This window comes from Podarcis raffonei, chromosome 8 (assembly GCF_027172205.1).
Source record: "Podarcis raffonei isolate rPodRaf1 chromosome 8, rPodRaf1.pri, whole genome shotgun sequence".
NCBI classification, from domain to species: Eukaryota; Metazoa; Chordata; class Lepidosauria; order Squamata; family Lacertidae; genus Podarcis; species Podarcis raffonei.
Genome location: NC_070609.1, coordinates 89,861,802 through 89,883,124, shown reverse-complemented (window position 1 = coordinate 89,883,124; position 21,323 = coordinate 89,861,802). Strand labels below are relative to the sequence as shown.

At 45.0% G+C, this 21,323-nt stretch overlaps 1 protein-coding gene and 1 long non-coding RNA gene across 2 annotated transcripts; one reads left to right on the top strand and one right to left on the bottom strand.

Moving 5' to 3' along the window:
• Positions 1-337: 337 nt before the first annotated feature.
• On the bottom strand, positions 338-19,835 carry STARD7 (StAR related lipid transfer domain containing 7). Its single transcript, XM_053401497.1, has 9 exons — positions 19,684-19,835; positions 15,452-15,895; positions 7,929-8,119; positions 7,013-7,062; positions 5,591-5,701; positions 5,417-5,499; positions 4,719-4,818; positions 3,290-3,374; positions 338-2,425 (listed from the first exon to the last, which is right to left on the bottom strand). The coding sequence occupies exons 2-9, from the start codon at positions 15,874-15,876 to the stop codon at positions 2,226-2,228; spliced, it is 1,245 nt and encodes a 414-aa protein (XP_053257472.1). The 5' UTR covers positions 15,877-15,895; positions 19,684-19,835; the 3' UTR covers positions 338-2,225.
• A 3-nt stretch (positions 19,836-19,838) lies between these two features.
• On the top strand, positions 19,839-20,696 carry LOC128420082 (uncharacterized). The gene is made up of 2 exons (XR_008331964.1): positions 19,839-20,381; positions 20,483-20,696. It is a non-coding gene; the product is annotated as an uncharacterized LOC128420082 (long non-coding RNA).
• Positions 20,697-21,323: the final 627 nt, after the last annotated feature.

Genomic DNA, 21,323 nt, shown 5'->3' with positions numbered 1-21,323 from the left:
AGCTCTGAGGCATCCTTTCAGTCTTTCAAAGTCCTATATCCCTAGTCTCACCTTCGTAACTTTTCGAATGATGTTCCTGCCAGTGGACTGACCTTTTTTAGGTCTTGATGTGATAGTATGAGAAGGTGCAATACACGACTGCATTGCTGATGAGCAGCAAGGAAACTAGCGCTGCATTTCCATTTAATCCCCAGGACTTAAAACCACCTTTGTTTTTGGAGAGAGAAATGTGCATGGGGCACGTGACAGATGTTCCACACAAACAAAAAAAACCCAAATTGCTCTAGCGGAAAGAGGTTTTGTCCCATTCATTCCCAAAAAGGATCGACTCATGAGGTTGTCGTACCAACTGGTTACCTTTATTGGTGCTTTGGTTCTAATAAAAACACGAGCTTTAATTAAAAGCATCAGTAGCTATGTTTAACAGGCCAAACTGGCCACAGAGCAAGACCAAAGGGGTCTTCATGCACAATTTCATCCCACCCCACCCCCCAGATACAGCCGCCTGAAACTCTCAGCTGCCAAGCCAAGAGGTGCTCTCTCATTTTAGCACTGGATCTCCTCAACACAACCTGGCTGTCTCCTTTCTGCTCCACATGAAGCTTCTTAAAAAGACATCACATGCTTCAATGCACAGAATGAGAGGGCGGGAAATGCACCCAATTTTTCACTGGCACAGAAGTGGTTCCTTGAGGATATTTATATACAACATCAAGCTTCACTTGCGATTCATTCTACTTTGCATTCTTTGAGGACAGTGAAAGCAGCAGAATCCTCTCACTGCAGAAGTAGGTACCCTGGGTGTTTACCAACGACCCACTTCAGGACAATTCAGCTTATGGTGCCTGTATCTGGAAGGAGAACACTGGCACACGCCTTTGCTTCACACGGAACACAATCGAAGGCAGTAGTGCACCTGTATTGCAGGCATGTAGGAATGTCATCTCCCCCGCCAGCCTCAACGATAAATGAAGAAGTTGAGACTCACAAATTAGTACATTCTAGGTTGTGGAAGAAAACCAAGCCAATGATAAGTTATTAAAAAAACTGAGAATATGTAGGACAGATGCATGTGTATCTTCAACTCCCCCTCCTCTCCTGAAAACCAAACCTTTTGTGTTATAAGATGTTAAACTTTACTTTCTAATCTACTTTTACAGATGGTTTCAAAGCCTTTCATGACAAAACAAAAGCATGTTAGACACTCTGACCTGAGATGCACACACACACACTAATGTCAGGTATTCCAGTTCTATTCAAGGGTTTCCCAAAGGAAGCTCAATTTCCTCCCCACCACTGGAAACACATTAGAGAGAAGTTGGCAGCTAATAGGGGCTTCTCCAAATCCAGTGACAAAATCAACCGAGAAAACCAACTGATTTACGGTTGACACAAGCAGATCCTGTTTCTGCTTCGAACAACTATAAATGAAACATTTGGGGCTACCATCAGTTTGACAAAGGGAGTAGAATAACTCCAGCCAGAACTTGAGCCAGTAGCTGTTGAATGTTATCAAGCCAAGGAGGAGAAGACAAAACAAGATGCATAAAAATATAGTCTTCCTTCACTATGCAGGTGCCAGAGATGCAACAACACCACTGACCCAGAGCCTGACAGTGTCTGCTTCCCGCAGCCTGAAGCTGCATTCGGTAGTGCCAGAGGAGAAAAAGGCACATTGGCAGCAGAGCAACACACTGCACAGGTGGCACACACAGGGCCCCAAGAAAGCATTCAGGCCCCACTGAGGATGCAGAGTTCCTGCCCAGCAACAAGTATTTTGGATTGGCTTCACTCAACATGCCAGTGGAGGCACTGCAGGTGCTCATGTGCCACAGTACCTGTAAAAGGGTCAAGGCTATGGTGGCCCTGCTGGTTTTGCAGGGCCACCTCTGAAAGGCATCTGGCAGCACCAAAGGAATGGCGGGGATGTGTGTGAAGAGAAAAGGAGAGAGACTTTTGCCATGAACATCCCCACTGGGAAAAAGAAGATCACCAGAACACAAGTGGCACACAAAATTGCTTTACAAAGTTGCTGAGCTTGGCTTCCAATGGCAAGATCACTGCCCTCTTCCGAGATGGCACAGGAGAGGGAGGAGTTATAGAGACAGGAAGTGACCAGCTGAACTAAGGTCCCAAAGGCATCCCTGCAATCTTCATCCTTTCCAGTTTGCAGAATGAAAAGGCTTGGGCTGCCAACTCTGAGCAGGGTTGGGGAGCACTCTCCTTTAAGCATAGTCTATCTGAATAGGACTGCAGGTCCCTTCACCTTTGTGATCCTGGCTGGGCATGCTGGCCTTCCCCTCCTTGCTGTCATTGCTGCCAGACTCCAGGGACTTGGCAGAAGAGATATAGTCCTTCACTTCGATTTCCATGTTCTTGGCTTTCAAAGCTGCCATGTGCAGTTTTTCCAGGAAGTCTGGCATGCCTGAAAAGGAAAGAAAGGAAGAATAACATAGAAGTCAACCCATATCAAACTCTCAGCATAAAAGGATTACATACTTTTGTTAAGGACACGAATACAGACAAGAAAAAGGTTCTGACTTTGCCATGTGGACATGCGATACCCATGGCATCCACAGTGTGGCATCTTTGGCGCTTTAATAGAGGGAGGCGTTAAGCCCAGGCAAACTCAAGGGCAAATCCCACAAAGTCTGTGGGCAGTTGCTTCCACATAAATCTGGATGTGACTGGTACTTTTAAAAAGTTATATGCAGTAATTCAAAAGGCAGCATGAGTATCTCCTGTGAAAGCACTCTGATGAAAGCATCTAAGGGTTCAGGAATCATTTTTCTAAAACAGAAGCAAACAGCCCTCAAACACCAAGCACAGTGACCAGCAGTGCTGCAGAACAATGCAGCCCTACGAGCCATCATGCTGGATCAGGACCTTTGATCTTAGGATCTAAAGGACTGCTTATGTCAGGAAGGTGCAGGTACCAAGGAATCCCCAAGGAACACAGCAGTCACTTCAAGTCAAACCCCTCTGAATGGCCCTTGTTTAATAAGGCAGCATTTGACAACCTGGTGCCTTCCTGATGTTTTAGACTGCACCTCACCATCAGTCCCTGCCATTACAAAGGGAGTATTTTGTCACTGATAATTTAATCCATGTCTCTGGCAGGGAAAATTATCAGAGATGGCATTCTTCAGCATCCTGATTTGAAAAATGAGAACTCTTTGATCCCATGGCAAGCATTACACATCTGCTGGCAGAGAGTTCTTCTGGTCAACAAGTATAGTGTGAGGTTTTTTTGCCTGTTAAACTGAGATATCCCAATGCCGTGACTCACCACTGGAGACCATCCAGCTGACACAGTACCGGGGGAACACTGTCTGCGGGTTGTCACTGTATGTTAGCAGGTAGTCAAAGCCATTCTGAAAAGAGAAAGGGAGTTAGCAGGCCCTTCCTGGGAGGTCGAAATTTAACAAAATGAAGAGAAGAGGATTAGACAAAATCACTGAGCATAAGGCTATCAATGGCTACTAGCCACACTCACTATGCTCCACTATTAGTATGCCGCTGAATAGCAGTTGCTGGGAATCTCAAGTGGGGAGCGTGCAGCTGTGCTCAGGTCAGATCCTCCTTTCGTGCTTTCCACAGGAGGCATCTGGTTGGCCGCTGTGGGATCAGGATGCTAGACGAGGTGGGCTAATCTTATGCAGTGGTGCTGCTGCATCACAGGCCCATAGAAAATTACTGTATTTTTTGCACCATAACACTCACTTTTTTCCTCCTAGAAAGTAAGGGGAAATGTCTGTGCGTGTTATGGAGCGAATGCCTACGGATGGCGGGGGGATCTGCTGCAGTCGTGAGCAGAGGATCCATGGTTCCCCTTCCTTCCCTCCTCCGTGGCTCACTTTGAAACAGCAAAGCGGGAGAAGAGCCGCTGAGTGGGGAGGAGAGAGGGACAGAGAGCCTGCTTGCTTTAAAGGAGCAAAGCGGGAGAGGAGAGGAGCCTTCTCCTCTTATACCCCTCTTCTGCATTACTAACAACATCCTTCTCCACACACCCCACGCATGTTCCTTGTCCCTTGAGTGCTTTTCCTTCCCTCCCCACTTAAAACGTGGTTACAAAGCACGGATCCACATGGATCCTCAGGATTTTTGCACTGGGTCACCCCAAATTCACCATCAGATCACAGAGCATGTCCATGGCTACAGCTTGCACCAAAAAAATCACACACCCACTGTTGCCTGGGGCCGCAGTTGTGCAAAAACATGGTTACAAAGCATGGATCCATATGGATCCTCAGGATTTTTGCATTGGGCTACCCCAACCTCACCGTCAGATCACATGTCTGTGGCCACAGCATGAACCACAAAAATCATACATCCACTGTTAAGTTTAGAATATTTTTTTTCTTGTTTTCCTCCTCTAAAAACTATGTGCGTGTTATGGTTGGGTGCGTGTTATAGAGCGAAAAATACGGTAATCACCCCTTTTCAAGACACACTCAGCACCTCTGTAGGAATTCAGATCAGCCACAGTGTTCTAGGTGAGGGGACCTTCCAAATGCATTTTCATACTCTGAGGCCTTGATATGGGTCTCTCCAAAAGTCATCCAATACAGGGCACATTAGAAGTTAGACTCAACACAGTTTAAAAAACTGGGTATTTTAATTCAATGACTACCACTTGGTTCAGTCTCACCTCTTGGGTAGATAGTTCTGGAAAAACCACCCAAACAAACTTTCTCCTGTAAAAGTTGGGCACTCACCTCATCAAACGAACTGTGAGGGCGGATAACCATTTGCGATTCATAGGTTTGAACACGGACAAATTCAGGATCTTCAGGGACACTTGGGTGTTCAACCGCTCTGGCAACCAAACAAGAGAAAGGAACATTTCAGGAAAAAAACTTCAAAATTCCCCTCAGCTCTATGTGCAGAATTCATCACAGTTAAATAAATATTATAATCTGAGTAAGAATATATGTCCCACCTTTCCCCAAACTGGGATTCAAGGTGGCTTACACAAGTTAATGTAGATAAAATATGAAAAGCTAAATACATATAAAAGGTAATAATTAAAAATAATTAAACTGAAACAGAATGGAAACAAATATATTAAATAAACAAACAAATATATTAAAATACTGCAAGTTGAATGTATTCCACAGCTCAAAGATTTTTAGAAGAGTAGTGAGGAAAGTTCATCTAAACCAATCAAAAAGTATTACAATATAAATATATCTCAAACATATAGGTATTATCAGGTGCAACCAGCTGTAGGGCAAGTAGATTATACCTCCAGATGCAATTTTCATGTCTTCATCGCCTTTCATTTCCCAGCATTTCCCCCCATAACCTCTCCAAACCTTGAGGACAGAATTATGCAAAGTAAGTAGCTCTATAGAGAAGTTTAATTTGCAGAATAAATGCAGCTGTATCTTCCACCTGGCCCAGGATCCCTTACCGTGAGACAAGCACCATCAAATTGTTCTCCTGGTCCACACTGTACCGTCGCACATACACATAGTCCCGCGAGTACATTGGATACTGAAAGGAGGAAGACACAGCTGTTATCCTGGAGCCGCTGCCATCAACACACCAGTGTCATTATATGGAAGCCAGAGAAAGAAACACTCACCGGAAAATGAGTTACCCAGTGAATAACCTCTGATCCAGTGTCCTGGTCTCTCTCAATCACCTCCAGTTTGATGACTAGTGAGTCCCATTTCTTTCGATATTCTGTATCCAGCTAGAAGATAAGAATCCAGAAGAGTTCCCTTGAGATGATCCTACAATTTGTTTCTCACTTGTCGAAGTGCCAACTAAGAAATGATGAAATACTGTGACAATTCACTAAGAGGCAAGATGGGTTTTATGCCTCCTGGATTAATCTGCATTTCAAACACCCAGGGGAGGCAATGAAGCGATGTCACTTGAGCTTGCAGCGCCAGGTGGAGAAGCTTGTCCCAAAGACCCTCACCTTGGCTACAAAAGGTATTAACTCTGAGTCCAGTTTCCCTTTATTTCCAAGGAATGCAAGTAAGAATCAGAACTCAGTTATAGGGAGCAAAAGAAGGTACTAGCATTTAGTACAAAGCTTTCAGGATCCCCATTTACAGAAGAGGAGGAATGGCCAGACATGTCCAAAGGCACAGAAAACCTGGGGGAGGCATCATTTGGATGATGCCTAGGACATCATCACGGCCTAGGACACTCGTACCTACGGGACCACCTCTCCCGGTATGTCCCACGGAGGACCTTAAGGTCCATAAATAACAACACCCTAGAGGTCCCGTGCCATAAGGAAGTCAGATTAGCCTCAACCAGAGCCAGGGCTTTTTCAACACTGGCTCCGGCCTGGTGGAACGCTCTGTCTCATGAGACCAGGGCCCTGCAGGATCTGATTGCTTTCCGCAGGGCCTGTAAGACAAGAGTTGTTCTGCCTGGCCTTTGGCTTGGAGTCAATTTGATTCCCTCCCCCTCTTTCTTTTTCTTTTGTCCTCCTGTGATGAGGCTGCATTTTAATGTTTTAACGTTGTATTTTAATCTTGATTTTAAGTTGTATTCATTCAACTCGTTTTTATTATTGGTTGTTGGCCGCCCTGAGCCCGGCCTTGGCTGGGGAGGGCGGGGGTATAAATAAAATTTATTATTATTATTATTATTATTATTAGGAAAGGTGGAGCTGCACTTCATCTTGGCTCTCCCACCAACCACGACCAATTACTGCAGCCAGGATTGTTGGCTGCTGGTGCTCCTGGCAGAGGAAATTGAGATCACTGCATTCTGGTGCCCTTGACACTCCCCCTAGTAGTTGGACATCTCAAAGAACAGGAACAGCAGCAAGAACAGGGGCATTCAAAACACAATATGAGTTGAATCTTCATTGCACCAGCCTTTGCCAAACTGGAGTCCTCTAGGTGTTTTAGACAATTCCCATCACCTTCAACCAGCACAAAATGGACAGGAGGTGTAGTCCAAGGGCACCAGGTTGGTGAAGGCTACATTAGAGACATCCTTCAGTCAGTGAGGGGCATGGAAGAGGGATGAAAATACTCACTTGCACATTGAAAAACTGCCTAGGTGTCACATCTGTGTATGTCCCAAAGACTACAAAGGAACGACAAGACATGAATTGTTTTTGTAAATTGTTAATGTTCTATATGATGGTTTTTCTACAGTATAATGCATTTATGTTTTTGTTAAAATGTAAGTCTAATACAACTAATAAGTTTAACAATAAGTGACTAACAAGTTTACTGCTGGCAGTGATAATACTACTACTACGATTAATGCAGGGATTTCAGTTACTCTGTACATGCTAATCTCTTTGCTTCTCATCAAGCAAGTCTCCAGCCCCACCCTCCCATGAAGATGACATCTTTTTTTCTTGCTGTTTACAATTCTAATGTGTGTTTACATAGTGCCCATAAGCCGGTGCCACTTTTCCAATTCATGTCCACCTGCAGACTAACTCTACAGCTACCAGCAAACTTGTAAACCATGCATCCTCTATGGTGTTTCCCCTGAACAAGCAGGTGTCCACACCAAATTTCCTCACTCTGCTTGCCTTCTGGTGAGAAAAGCTACCCACAGCCTCCAGCCTGGCTAAGAAATAAACTGCAGGTGTCCCTCCTGCCATTTCCTTCCTCATCCAAACTGCAGCACAAGCAAGGGTCTCCCTGGAACTCTCCAGCAAGCAAGGGGCTCAAGGAATTGGGGGCAAGGACCGAGGGGTACTGCATTTCCTGTGCATTTCTCTCCCCCCCCCCACCCAAATGCAGAGACTTTTCCATTTGTTTCTGCTGATTAAAAAAAAGGCCTTGAACCCAGCCCAGGTTAAAAATAACTGTTTTTATCCCCTTTTTTTGTCTGTGTTCTTCTGAAAGCCCCTTAACAAGTTTGCTGTTGTTTTTTCAAGTGTTCTTGCCACACAAATGGGCTTCCAAGTAGGAAATCCAGGAAGCAGGAACTACCTCGGTACTGATACAGATGAGTCCCTCCAATTGGGCGCCGCCATAGCTTGAAGTGCTTCTTGTCCATCACCATTTCCCAGCTCTGCTCCCTGGAAACAGAACCTGCGTCCTTTGGCTCCTGTGTCTGGCTCATTCCTTTGTTACTCTGGAACACATTGATTTCTTCCATGCGTTTCATCTCTTCTGCAGACCTTGTGATGAAAGGAGGACAACAATCATCATCAGTCAGGGCTTACTCAGTCTGATTCAACCTATCAGGACAGCTTAGATTACCATAATCACTCTGATTCTTTGGTTTAGAACTGGGATGGGGAATGGGGTGGCATTCTTATGAGGGCCAATGTTGTGTGGAAGCTGCAAGCAGGATGTATGCATGAACAGCACCAAGTCCACAATTGTGTTGTGTAATAAAACCCATTTCCAGTATTATCATTTATTTCATTTAAGAATCCCTGACATCCTTGCCCATCTTGGAAAATATTCAACAGAGCTAGTTATGGGGTGGCTTCTAATACCTGTTTAGTTATTTTGCATATTTATTGTAGGACTGGTGTCCAAAAGGGTTGAATTTTGGGGCAATCCCACACGTGGAGATATGTACTGATAGAGGTGCAGCCTCTCCAGCATTTTGGTGAGGTTCCTGGGTGTATCAGCGCCAACTTACATGGTGTTATGTAATATCTACAGTATAGGTAAGTTTCAAGGTGAGTTCCCTTCTTTTGGCTAAGATGGATTTAAAGGGAGGTTTAGACCAGAGTTTAGTTCATTGGGTAGAGTTTATTTTGTAGCCTATGTCATGCTTGCATTGTTTTTTGATTGAGATGAGGGGATTTGTAGGATTCTGGAGCAGTCTTTGTACATTGTGGATGCCATCCCCTTGCCATGTCCCTCTACTGTCAGCAGAAGGTTTTCAAAGGTGGTCAAAGGCTTAGTGGCTGCTGTTTTTACTGCTGGGTTGTTTAAGAAGCATGCAGTTGGCAGTGTGTGAGCCAGGGCATTTGGGTGTCCCCTAGTTTGTCCTGTATTTCTTGTGTCAGTATGGGTTTATTATTTTTGTAGAAGTCTGTTAGGCAATATAAGCCTTTGGCTCATCAAGTTTTTGTTAGGAGATTTTGGACTGTGTGATGAAATAGTGGATGGTTTTCCTAAGTTTGTTTTGGAGGAATGGGTATCCTGTGGTGGGAGCGTTTTCAATCGTGTCTATCCAGTGTTCCAAACTAGCTGGGCACCACCCTTTGTGCCTAGCATCTCCACCTGCCTGGCTGCAGTGAGCTGGTCTGCTGGACATAGCGGCAGCAAAAGATGTGCGTCTTTTGCTGCCATGCTATCCCTGCGAAACACCTGACTCACCCAGCAGCGCAGCAGCAAAAATACATTTCTTTTTTGCAGCTGTGCAAATCAGGAGTTTTGCAAGGTAGCAAAAGATGTGTCTTTTGCTGCCACGCTGCCCTGCAGACGCCCTGATTCACCCGGCATCAAAATAAATAAAATATAGAATATAATAAAAAATATTTTTGCTGCCAGGTGAATCAGGTGTTTTGCAGGGTAGTCCAGTTGCAAAAGATGTGTCACAAAATCCTAGGTAGAAGGATTACTAAGTATTGGAGGGGTCCTAGCTTAGCGGTAGGACACATGCTTTGCATGCAAAAGATCACCGGTTCAATCCCTGGCACTTCCAGTTAGGGCTAAGAGAGAATCCTGTCTGAAATAATGGAGAGCCACTACTAAGCAGTGTAGGAAACACTGAACTAGAGGGAGCAGTGGTCTTGACTCTGTGGCTGCTCCCATGATCCTATGACACTTGGACAAGATAACTCTTGCCCAAATCTTATTCACTTCAATGGAGTTTGCACAGCTCCATCCTGGGTTGCTGGGCCTCTGCACTAATTTATTCACACCTAGCTCTTGTACAGTTCTATCCTCAAGGATAAAGGTATTTTTTTATTTAGGTACTTAAAGGCTGCCTTTCAGGGTTGCTCCACTCAAGGCAACTCAAAACACAATCCAGAATACATTACAAACTGTTAAAAAATGAAAGCATTATACAGTAACACATCTAAAAGAGATATTGTCAGAGAAGTATAATATCAAGAGAACATACACATAAATGCATGCAGCAAAAATAGCAAACTAAAACAACAGTGGCAGATAGCTACCAGTTTAAAGTAATCCATGTAGGGGCCAAATGTAGCTACTTAGAGAGGGAATTCCGTAAGCATGGGGCCACTACTGAGAAGGCTGCATCTCTAGCGCCTGGCAATCTAATACTTCTTAGCAGAGGGCCCAGAATTGAAGCTTCATAGAGGTTTTATTACATAATGTGTTTGTTTGTTTGTTTGTTTGTTTGTCAGTCATTCATCAGCTGTGTAATTCTCACAGCCCACCAAAAACAGGTTGATGATGGCAGCAAAGGAAGACACTGATACTATGTTATTTTGGAAGCTGCTAGAAAAGATAAGAAGAGTACAATCTTGACCTGGTTACTAGAGACAGAAGCCTTAACAAAAGCAAGTGCTATCATCCAGCTGGTTTCAGGTGGCCTCTTGGTACACTGCAACTTGAGCATGATTACACAAAGGATGAAACATTTAAAGGTAAAGGTAAAGGTACCCCTGCCCATACGGGCCAGTCTTGACAGACTCTAGGGTTGTGCGCCCATCTCACTCTATAGGCCGGGGGCCAGCGCTGTCCGAAGACACTTCCGGGTCACGTGGCCAGCGTGACAAGCTGCATCTGGCGAGCCGCGGGGATTCGAACCGCCGACCTTTCGATTGGCAAGTCCTAGGCGCTGAGGCTTTAACCCACAGCGCCACCCGCGTCCCCGATGAAACATTTACACAAGGCTTAAACATGCAGAGAGCTGAAGTCAGCAATACAGTCATACCTCGGGTTAAAGACACTTCGGGTTAAATCTTTTCAGGTTGCATCCCTCGGCGACCCAGAAGTAACAGAACAGGTTACTTCCGGGTTTCGCCACTTGTGCACGCGCAGACGCTCAGAATGACGTCACACGCACACGCAGACGCGGGTTGCGTTCTGCTCATGATGCGAACGGAGCTCCAGAATGGATCCCGTTTGCATCCAGAGGTACCACTGTATGCTAATGTCTGAAAAGGTTACCCAGAAGATCCCTTTAGACTGGGTCAAGAACAGGTTTTCCAACACAATGATAAACAAGTTCCTCTCTATAAAAGCTGAGAGCATGTCAAAATATTAAACACTATTTATGGTGAGTTTGAGTAAAGTTAGCCTCATTGCAGTACAAAAAGCTCTTACCAGCCACCACCCCCTTACAGGCACATACTTGAAGACTGCAGTCCATCTTGATGGTAGGAGGCAGGGTAGCAAAAAGCCACTCACACCAGCAAACTAATGAAGCTGAAATTTCATTGAAATTTCCCAATTCAGCTGTAAGTCCCAGAGGCCAACCAAACATGCTTCCAAAAGGCTACAGCTGAGCACTTTTGCAGAGTCTGCAGTAGGACATGCTAAAACTCTGTGTGTGTGTGTGTGTGTGTGTGTGTGTGAGTGAGAGAGAGAGAGAGAGAGAGAGAGAGAGAGAGAGATTGCATGCCAAACATGCACCATGAATAGCTAGCTTCCTTCACGCTTTTAATCTCTGAACCAGATTCATGAATGTAATCATTAAGAGGGTGCTGCCATCAAATCTTTGAAGAACACTAGGGGTCACAAAGGGAGAGAGAGTCCACCACACAGATGTCTGACACACAGAGATGTCTGATGCAGGTGCTTTGCAGCATCTTGGGATCCAAGAGGAGGAGGAGGGTCTGGAAGGCAAGCCAGCCATTCCCAGGTTTTTACCTCTAGGTTGTTGTTGGCATCCGTCTGCCTCAAGAAACAATGGAAGAGTGCACCATCTGGGGTAAAGTCAAACCGTTGGAGTTACAGTGCCTGTTGTGGCTGCAGAGACCAATACGGGAGAGACATGTTTTGCAAGAGAATTAGAGATAGATTAGAGTGATGGGTCTATTGCTGGTTATTAACTTAATGAATCACTGGTGGACGTAATGATTTCAATGTTTTTATAACAGTTAAGTCACTTACAGAAAACTGTTGTTATGTGGCATATTAAATACTTTTAGAAATCAGTGCGAAGGCAAGTCAAGAGAGGGCATGGGAAGCCATATTTCTGCTTGCAAAGATAGTTTAAACTGAAAATAAACTGCACCTCTGCAAGACAAACAGCAAAATCCCCTCAAACTGGGATTTAAGGGGAGGAACTGCCAGTCCTATTTTACATCTCTTATTGGGAGAATGAAGATGGTTCAAGGTCAGTCCAGCTCCAAGGGCCTTCTGGCGGTTCCCTCACTGCAATAAGTGAAATTACAGGGAACCAGGCAGAGGGCCTTATTGGCAGTGGCGCCCTCCCTGTGGAACACCCTCCCTTCAGATGTCAAGGAAATAAAGAACTACACAACTTTTATAAGACACCTGAAGGCAGCCCTGTATCAGGAAGCTTTTAATGTCTGGCATTTTATTATGTTTTTATATGTGTTGGAAGACGCCCAGGCTGGCTGGGGCATAAATAATAAAATTATTATTATTGTTACTACTCCTACCACCATCATCTCATCATCCCCAAGAGATATGCAGACCTATCCTGTTCCCACAATATCATCTGCCACTTAACAGCTGCAAAAAGTTTCCATTGACAGTGCAGTTGGTTTTACAGGCTACTAAACACATCATCCAAGGAGGATTCTCCTAGGTTGTTTTTGCTGCTGTTGAAATACTGTAAACCAGACTCCATTCTTTTTATCCCAGATACTAATCACTCACCCCATCTATCGTGGTCCACTCTTTACCATAATTAGCTAAATGTTTGCAAGCGTACTCATACACACACAGCTACTCATGACAAGAGTTAATAGAACAATTCTGATCCCAAATAACCAATCAGAGGAGTAAAACTCCTTCCTATCTAGTGCTCAAATAAAGAGGTTGACTAGGATGGTTGCAAGGGAGGGGAACACTTGTGAAGTCCAAAGAGGCCTCAACATGGCCCAATGTTTGTGGAACATTATGGAGTCACCTTTTGGGAAATCCTGCCATTCCTCCCCACAATCAAACATCAAGTAAGCCACATTGCTCCTTCAGGACAACATTAGTATTATTAAATGTGTACCCAAGCTCCCCACACTGTACACACATGACAGCTAGCACACGCAATGTACCCCCCAACCCTGCCCTCAAACAACAACAGAACAAAATAAGAGAGCAGCCACTAATAAAAATCTGCAGAAGGCAAACAATCACCCCCTCAAGTCAAAGACCTACTTGAACAAAAAGTTCAATGTATGCCCCAGCTTGCAGTTTTCTATTACAGCAGATGGCAAGGAGGGGGCAAATCTGAGAGGACTTTCTCCACGGCAGCACCCTGTCTCTGAATTCCCTCTCCTGGTAGATCAGGCACTTTCCTGATCTGAATATGTTCAGGCAGAATTTGAAGACATTTTTATTTGCCCAGGCTTTTGGAAGGATAGGAACACTCAGGCAATTTGGATTTTAAAACCTGTCATTTTTATTATTATTTTGGAAACGGTCATCAGATGTTATGCTTGCAGTTTCCCGGGGCACCCATTTTATGGAAGAAACAGTTGCCCAGGGTGACGGACTGGGTTTCCCTTGGGAAGGAGTTTCAAACTCTTGGTGTAGCCGCTGTAAAGGCCCTATTATACATCCTCACTTCAAATGTTTGCAGTCCACAGATACCTTAGTCTCTCCCAAAAATCTTAGAAGCGAGGCACTTCCATACAGGGGAAGGGAATCCATCAAGTATCTTGATCCTAAGCCATTAGAGGCTTTAAAAGCCATAAAAAGCACTGTGATTTTTTCCCCTGGAAATGCCTCCAATGTCAGTTATATTATTCAAACAATAGAGTCATGTGCCCTCCAAAATGGACCCTGTCCTCAGCATTCAGGACCAACTAAAGTTTCCAAACACTTTTAAAGGGCAGACTCATAGTCATCCGGATGAGATTTAGTTAGGGTAACATCCTCCTTCACAAATTACAGTCTAGCCTTTGGAGATTAGCCATTTCCAAATACAGAGTCTGTAGTCTATCCTTCACTGCCTGTGGACAACTGCACAGGATGTTTCATTTAAAGATGCCCCGTTGAGGTCAGGGGAGATTCTCAACAGACCTTATATACCCGCTACTAAATCTGGAATTGACCCCCCCCCCCAAAAAAAATGTACAATACAGGCAATAATAATCCAAAAAGCCACACATCTGAGCAGAACACTTCTGGTTTTTTTAAAAAAATGCACCAGGGGGTAAATAGTATAGTGAAGAAAAAAGTAGTAGATTTTAAAAGGAAAGTTAACTAGTGCTAAATTGTTAGGCCAACCTATCTAGAGCCAACCAATCATAGAAACATTTACTGGTGTTCAAAATAGATACGTAGTTGTCATGGACTGGTTGGATGCAGAGAAGTGGTAGGAGGCCCAGTCGGGGAACCCCCACAGGAAGAAGGCTCAGAGCCAGGGGACAGGTGGTCAAAAGGAGAAGAGGGAGCAGATTGGGGGGAGGATGTGTCAGAAGCTGAAGAGGTAGCAGGGCTCAATGAGCAAGCGGAGGCAAGCTGGTCCTGCTGTGAACAGCTCTCTTTCCCCCTGGTGTCCTAGAAGACGCAGAGAAATGAAGAGGGTGGAGCATAGAGAAACGAGACGAAGGAGCCTTAGTTTGCTGGGGAAGGAACCTTAGACAGCGGTGGAAAGGCAGGGATCTTTAGTCTCCACAACTGCCACAATTTGGGAAAGACCTGCTGGGGAAAAGCCTGTACTGTTTTGGTTTCTTTGAATAGAGGTAACTTAAATGAAGCCGGGTGCTTTATTGCTGAACTATGCCTGACTCCGGCTCCTGACAGAAGTTTAGAAAACACAATTTCAGCTATTTGAGACTATGTAGGATGATGAAACCTCTGCACCTTGACTGTAAGCCATAAGCCATCGCACCTATTACTACCCATCTATCACTTCTCTACCTATTATCACTTTGCTTGAGTATTTAAATATTCCTAGCCAAGGATGACTTATAATTTTTTTGAATACCAATTAACAGGAATGCCAACTTCAAACTGCAGCAAGATTACACACAGCCCTATTATTCAAAGGACACTATAAAAGAATCACTGGCCAGTCCTCCAAGCCAGGAGCTGGTCAGTCTTGCCCCACTGTTGTCCAGTAGACCCGGAAGAACTATTGTGCCACTAAAGGGACAAGGCTCCCCCTCCCCAACTCAGTCACAAGTTTCATTTGACAGAGAAAAAGATAAAATTTGTCATCCATAGAGCAACAACCATTTATTTGGGAGGGAACCACGACGTAAATATTCCACCTCATCTGCCTCCAAAAATACAGATCAAAGAAACTGAAATACTAATTTCAGAGCAAAACATGAAAACAGAAATAAAAGGAATATGCCATGTTATCCACAAAATTAAAGAGCACACAATGTTTTCTGCCTATAATGGCCCTTAGAAGGAAAATTAAGACCCACCTTTTCAGCTCCTCTTCTTTGATCCTCTCCTCTTCCCACAAGAACACACCTGTGACGGCTGCCATCAGCTTGCAGGCACTGGTATAACGCCCTAGGAACTTGCGCCACAAGGAGCTGAAGAGGCTTTTGCGTGTTCTCTCAGAGTAGATGTTACTGTACAGCTGTCCAATCTGCTGAGCACGCTGGACCCTTTGGCCGGTCACATAGCTGCACTGGTTGGCCAGCAGCGAGAGGAGGTTTTTCTGCCTTGGACATTGCTCTGTTCCTTTCCGTAGCCAGGTGAGCAGCCACTGGTACCTGTCTTTCAATGACTTCTCATTTTGCCAAACAAGTTGTAGTTTCCCTTTGTAGCCGATGAAGCGGGCAGTATTCGTGTAGTAGGAATAAATGCTGGAGGGAGGCCTCCAATGAAGTGGGTGGAACATTCCTGCCAAGCCTCACGGACTTGGGAAGAGAGATCAGAACAGAAAATTAGTCACAAAAGATGCCAACAGAAGTCTTTCACACCTACGTGCTTAGAATATGCCCTACTAACTTTGCAGCTCTGCCGTTCCCAGGCTTTAGTCTCACGCTAGGCTTCCAAAAGCCACCAAAGGATCAAAGCAGCAAGTGTAGCCACATTGGAAAGCACCCCTACCTCCCACCAACAGTCCATCAAAACCTTGACAGAAAACTTATTTACCTCACTAACATCAAATAGATGAAGAGCAACTATGGAATTTCAGTTACCTGAATGACAGTAATGCAATTTTTAAAAGCTCTCACCATAACAGACCCTTGCTTTGTTCAGTGTGAGCATGCATGATTTTTCTGTGTTACTGCATAGCAAAGTTTCTAAAAAATTATTTTGCCCTGCTGTGTTTTATAGATGAAATCACAAGCCACTTCATCCAATTAACATATAGCACAACCAAGAGGATTAGTGTGCTGTTATTCCCAAAGCACAATTGCCGTTAAGTCATTCTATTTATTTTAAAACAAAATTTACTCAGTTGCTTGAAATTAGACTAAGCAAGCTCATTTAGGCCAAAAGAGAAGGTGGCCAGGAAATTTATAATACACCAGCAGATAGGTCAGCTCATGCATTGTTTGAATCTGTGGTTTCTAACCTTCCCTTCTGTTCAAGCACAGTTTTTCTTCAAGTGGATACCAGGCAGATCCACAAGAAAACATACAAATTAATGATTAGCTTCTGTCAGCCAGCACAGTAATAGTCAACAGGAAGAATACAGAAAAGGTGGAGGGGGGATTAGTCTGAAAAGTGTCATTTTGAAAGCTTGCTTCCAAGATTTGAGCAAGTAGCTTGTCTAAAAAAACATGTCTCCCCAAAAGCAGTAGAATCATTGATATGGCTTGCGGGGAAGAAATAGAATAAACACCACCAAACTACACAAATCAAATGAAAGGGGCAATTGTTCACTGCATTCCTTTGCCAGAAATTCTGCTTATCAAACTGGAGACACACGCTCCCACAATTTTCCAGTGATTTGACCTCCTCTCCAATCAGAGAAGGAGCCAAAAATAAACAGGCTCTCTCCCAGCTCCACCTTGCTTTCACAATACAGCAAAACCTGGCAGGTAATCTGCATTAGCAGCATTAGCTTTCAGTCTTTCAAACAGCCTAAGCTTAAGAATCACCCAGCAATGACCCTGGTGCAGGACCATTAATAGTCACGTCTGTACTCTAAGCATGAAAGAGGAAGAAGTGTTTGACAGGCATCTTTTTGCATACAAGGTATTCTGCAGCAGCTGCAATGGAACGCCCTCACCCAGGATTGCTTCAGGGTTTGCACAAGAATATTAAGGTAACAGATAAATGAGCAGCAATTGCTTTTCTCTTTCAGCTGGTGTAGCTGATCCCAAGCACAAACCTGTTAGTCCCTTAATGGCTAAGAAGTTTGTGGACAGGAGCAGGAAGCTCTGGGTGCAATCTTAAAACTGACATTCCAATCAGCCTTCGCAATTCTGTGCTGACAAGCAGCCATTGATTCTTTGACAGGACCACAGTAAGCCACTTACAGCCCTAACCTACATTGTGAGTTGAATGGAGATTAGTCCCAAATAAGTGCAGCCTAATTCTTTCAGGTGTCACAGAAAATTTGGGTTTTAATACAGCTGCTTTTAAGATTAGACATTAGCATGCCTTAAGTTTACAGAAGCCCTCCAACCCATCCAGTCAGGTGCAAAGACCCTTCCTCCTGTAAGTCTTTTGAGGCCTTTTGTGCCTCCTGGACAGAGGGTAGTAAGCAACTAAATTCTACTCAGTGGAAACCCACTGAAATTAATGGAATAATGAAATTAATGGAATAATGAAATTAAAGGGGTCTACTAAGTATGACTGTTGGATACAGCCTAGATCCTCCTGCCTGCAAACCACTAATAATCTTTATTTGGGCTACTTTGTTTGCTGATAAAGTTCTGAGTAAACAAAAACACCAAAAAATTGCTTTCCCCCAAATTCTTTACATGGAAATATTTAAATTTGCAAATTATTTATAAAGGCTTTGTGTTTACTGGCACATGAGATGGTTACAACAAAGAACGGAAGCGAAGAACAATATTCCTTAGGTCATAAAGCAAGTAAATAGCAAAGCTTCCTTCGGGAATCTAGGTCCAAATCTCTAGATCAGCCTTCTTAGTGGCATAGGAACTGCACCCAATTCACTAGAGGAGAAAAAGAAATGCTACAGATTTTCAGAGTGAACCAGGAATACAGTACTTAATTACTGTGAAGGCTGGCAACATTAACCCCTCCATGGGGGAATCCCTTGCAGATGACAGCAGCTCCTAGAGACAGGCAGTAAGAATGTATTTACTCAGCAATGCACAAAGAAGAACCACCATGGTGCATATGCACCAGCAAAACCTTCATCTGCCCCAGCTGCAACAAAGCATGTCTGCCCCATACTGGTTTCTACAGCCACATCAGGCACTACAATTCCCAGAATGGTTTAACAACCAATCCTTCCCAGAGAACTCTAGAAATTGCACCTTTGCAAGGGGAATAGGGGGCCTCCCAAAAACTCTCAGCACATCTAACAAACTACAGCTCCCATAGTTCTTTGGGAGAAGCCATGACTGTTTTAAATCCTATTACAGCACCAGAAATGTAGAGTGTAACTGTGGCCTTGGTCAGGTCCATTAATTTCAACAGGGGTCTACTCTAATGCCACCCTGCAACCCTAATCATTATTCTGTTTATTTACTGTATTTCTATACTGCCCTTCATCCGAGGATCACAGTTAGGGGTGTGCGATATATTGATATTTTGTCTCTTACCGGTATGAACTCTAGACTGCGATAAAGGTTTCATATTTTTTCACCTTGTAATGTATTGAGAATGCACTGCAGACCTGGCAAGCAGGAAGCAGGGACGTGGTACACTCTCCTTCCTTGGGGGTTTTTAAGCAGAGGTTGGATGACCATCTGTAACTAGGTGCCATGTGGAACCTAGACTGTCTACCTGACTTTCTAAACTTGATCTACACCAGTTCCCAATTTGTTACAGGGCCAAATTCAAGGTGTAACTATGGGTATATAAAGCCCTTAACAGAACAGTAACAGATTCTCCAGAAATCTTTAATGGTTTAGTTAAACATGCTATCACTGCGTAATTTTCCATTTAGTTATACACATCAATTTTAGATTTTTTATTCTTTTCAATATTTTCCTAGATTATTATAAGCTCCAACCTTATTTCAGACATGGTGATATATCGAGATATTGTTGTTTAGCTGGCATTATACCGTGATATCGAAAACCAGAAACTGTCCTAATCACAGTATAAAAACACACACAACATAGTAACAAAATCACGTGGCCCGCTAAGCCGCTCAACTCCGGCCCCCAGCTACGCACCCACCTGTCGCGGCCGCGATCTGCGCTCTCGCCTAGGCGTGTGCTAGCATTCCACGGAGAGGCGTGCAGAATGAGGCAAGAGGGCCCCGCACGCAGAAGCTCCACTTCTGGGCTAAAGGGGAGGAAAGAAGGGCGAGCCCCGCAGGCTGGGCAGGGAAGGAAACAGGCCCAGGCCGCTTAACGGGGGGAGACGCGAGGGGCTTCGCGTGCCGGTTCTTCCTGAGGAGCCTCTTCCCGCCAAACTCTGGCCGGGGCCTCCCCGAGAATTCGGCGGCACCGACTCCCGAGCCCTCCCGCCCGGAGGCTGCAGCCGTCGCCGCTTCCACTCGCTGTTCTGCGGTGGAACCGGCGGGCGACCTTCAGCACCGACTCACCTGGCGACGTCCGGCCCCTCTCGCGGTTGCCAGGGGCGACCCGCGCCCAGCGGCCTAGCGGACTGAGAGGCGACGCGCTCCGGGTGGCTCCAGCCTGCCGCCCTCCGCTTCCCTCACAGCCAAGAAACCCCCGCACTAGCGGCACTCCGCGCGCGCGCGCTGCGCCCCGCCCCTTGCCCTCTAGGCCCCGCCCGCCGGTCCTTCGACAGCGCCCCGCCATTGGCCGCTCCCTCCCCGTCCTCGGCGTCCGGTTGGAGAAGAGGGGCATCCGTCTTCTTTCCGCAGCCAGCATGTTAGGCTGCCCCAGCCTCTTCGTTTGATCTTGCTGTCAGGCGCCGCCGACCCTCCTCTCTGCCTTGTGACCCGCTCAAGGGCGCCTTGGAGACAGCAGGTCCCCACTCGGGGCTGCCCCTCGCGGTGCCTGCGTGCGTTGCTGGGGACTGGCTGTGCTTTTTTGTAAGGTCAGGCCACCGCCGCCCACTCCAATGTTGACACCTTTTCCCCCCACACCAAGCTTCAAAAACAAAACCTCTTATCGCACTTAAGAACGGCGTAACTGCGCCGGGTATGAAAATCAGCAAGCGCTACCACCACCCTTTGCTAAATCTTCATGTACTGAGGAAACGTAAAACATTTCACCCTTCTGCACCCTTCGGCCCTTACCTCAAAGGGTTGGTGTAAGAACACGGCAGTCCCTTGTGCGTCATCCTGAGCTCAATTATGAGTTAGGCAATTATGAGTTACTCAAGTTCAATTAATTAATGTTACTATGCTGCTCTTTCTCCTCCCTCTCCACCAGGTTCGGAGGCAAATATTTCAAAAGCTTGGAACTCCTGCTGGGACCCGGAGCTTAGAAGCCACACACTTACATTAAAACAAGAACCTGCGACCCTACAGACATTGCTGGCCTCCAACTCCCAGCAGCAGCAGCCAGAACTTTTATAAAAACAGAACTTTTATAAGTTCCTGTACTTCAAACACCTCAAGCCAATTAAAGCTGGCAGCAATCAAAATCAGTTTCAGTAAAACTTTTAATCCTATATTTTCAATAATTCTCATAGGCTTTGAACACATTTTGAATCATTTTAAAGATAACAAATCTAACAAGAAGTGGCTTTTATTAAATGTGAAGTTATCATATCACAGGGAAAACTTCCCTCCCATCAGGGTCTTCAAAACAACATATTTGTAAAGGTAAGGTAAAAGAACCTAGGACAGTTAAGACCAGTCAAATTTGACTAGGGTGCGGCACTCATCTCCGTTTTCAGGCTGAGGGAGCTGGCATTTGTCCACAGACAGCTTTTCCAGGTCCTGTGGCCAACATGACTAAGCCACTTCTGGTGCATGGGACACTGACGAGTGCCAAAGCGCATGGAAACGTCTTTTACCTTCCCGCAAAGGCAGTACCTATTTACTCACGCTGGTATACTTTTGAACTGCTAGGTTGGCAGGAGCTGGGACAAAGCAACGGGAGCTCACCCCATTGCGTGGATTTGAACTATCGGCAAGCCCAAGAGGCTTGGTGATTTAGACCACAGCAGCACCCACATCCTCTTATAAAGATGCATATTCAAACCCAAATGTGATCAGTTGCTTAAAATACAGAAGTTAATCACTTTTTTAAAAAGTTTACGTAGATG

Bases quoted from the DNA above. Each gene is read 5' to 3' on its own strand.
- STARD7 (XM_053401497.1), bottom strand. From the start codon at position 15,876: ATGTTCCACCCACTTCATTGGAGGCCTCCCTCCAGCATTTATTCCTAC. The intron at 7,063-7,928 runs GTAGTTCCTGCT...GTTCCTTTGTAG, and splicing joins TCATCTGTATCAGTACCGAG to TCTTTGGGACATACACAGAT. The intron at 3,375-4,718 runs GTGAGTGCCCAA...TTCTCTTTTCAG, and splicing joins CTCACAGTTCGTTTGATGAG to AATGGCTTTGACTACCTGCT.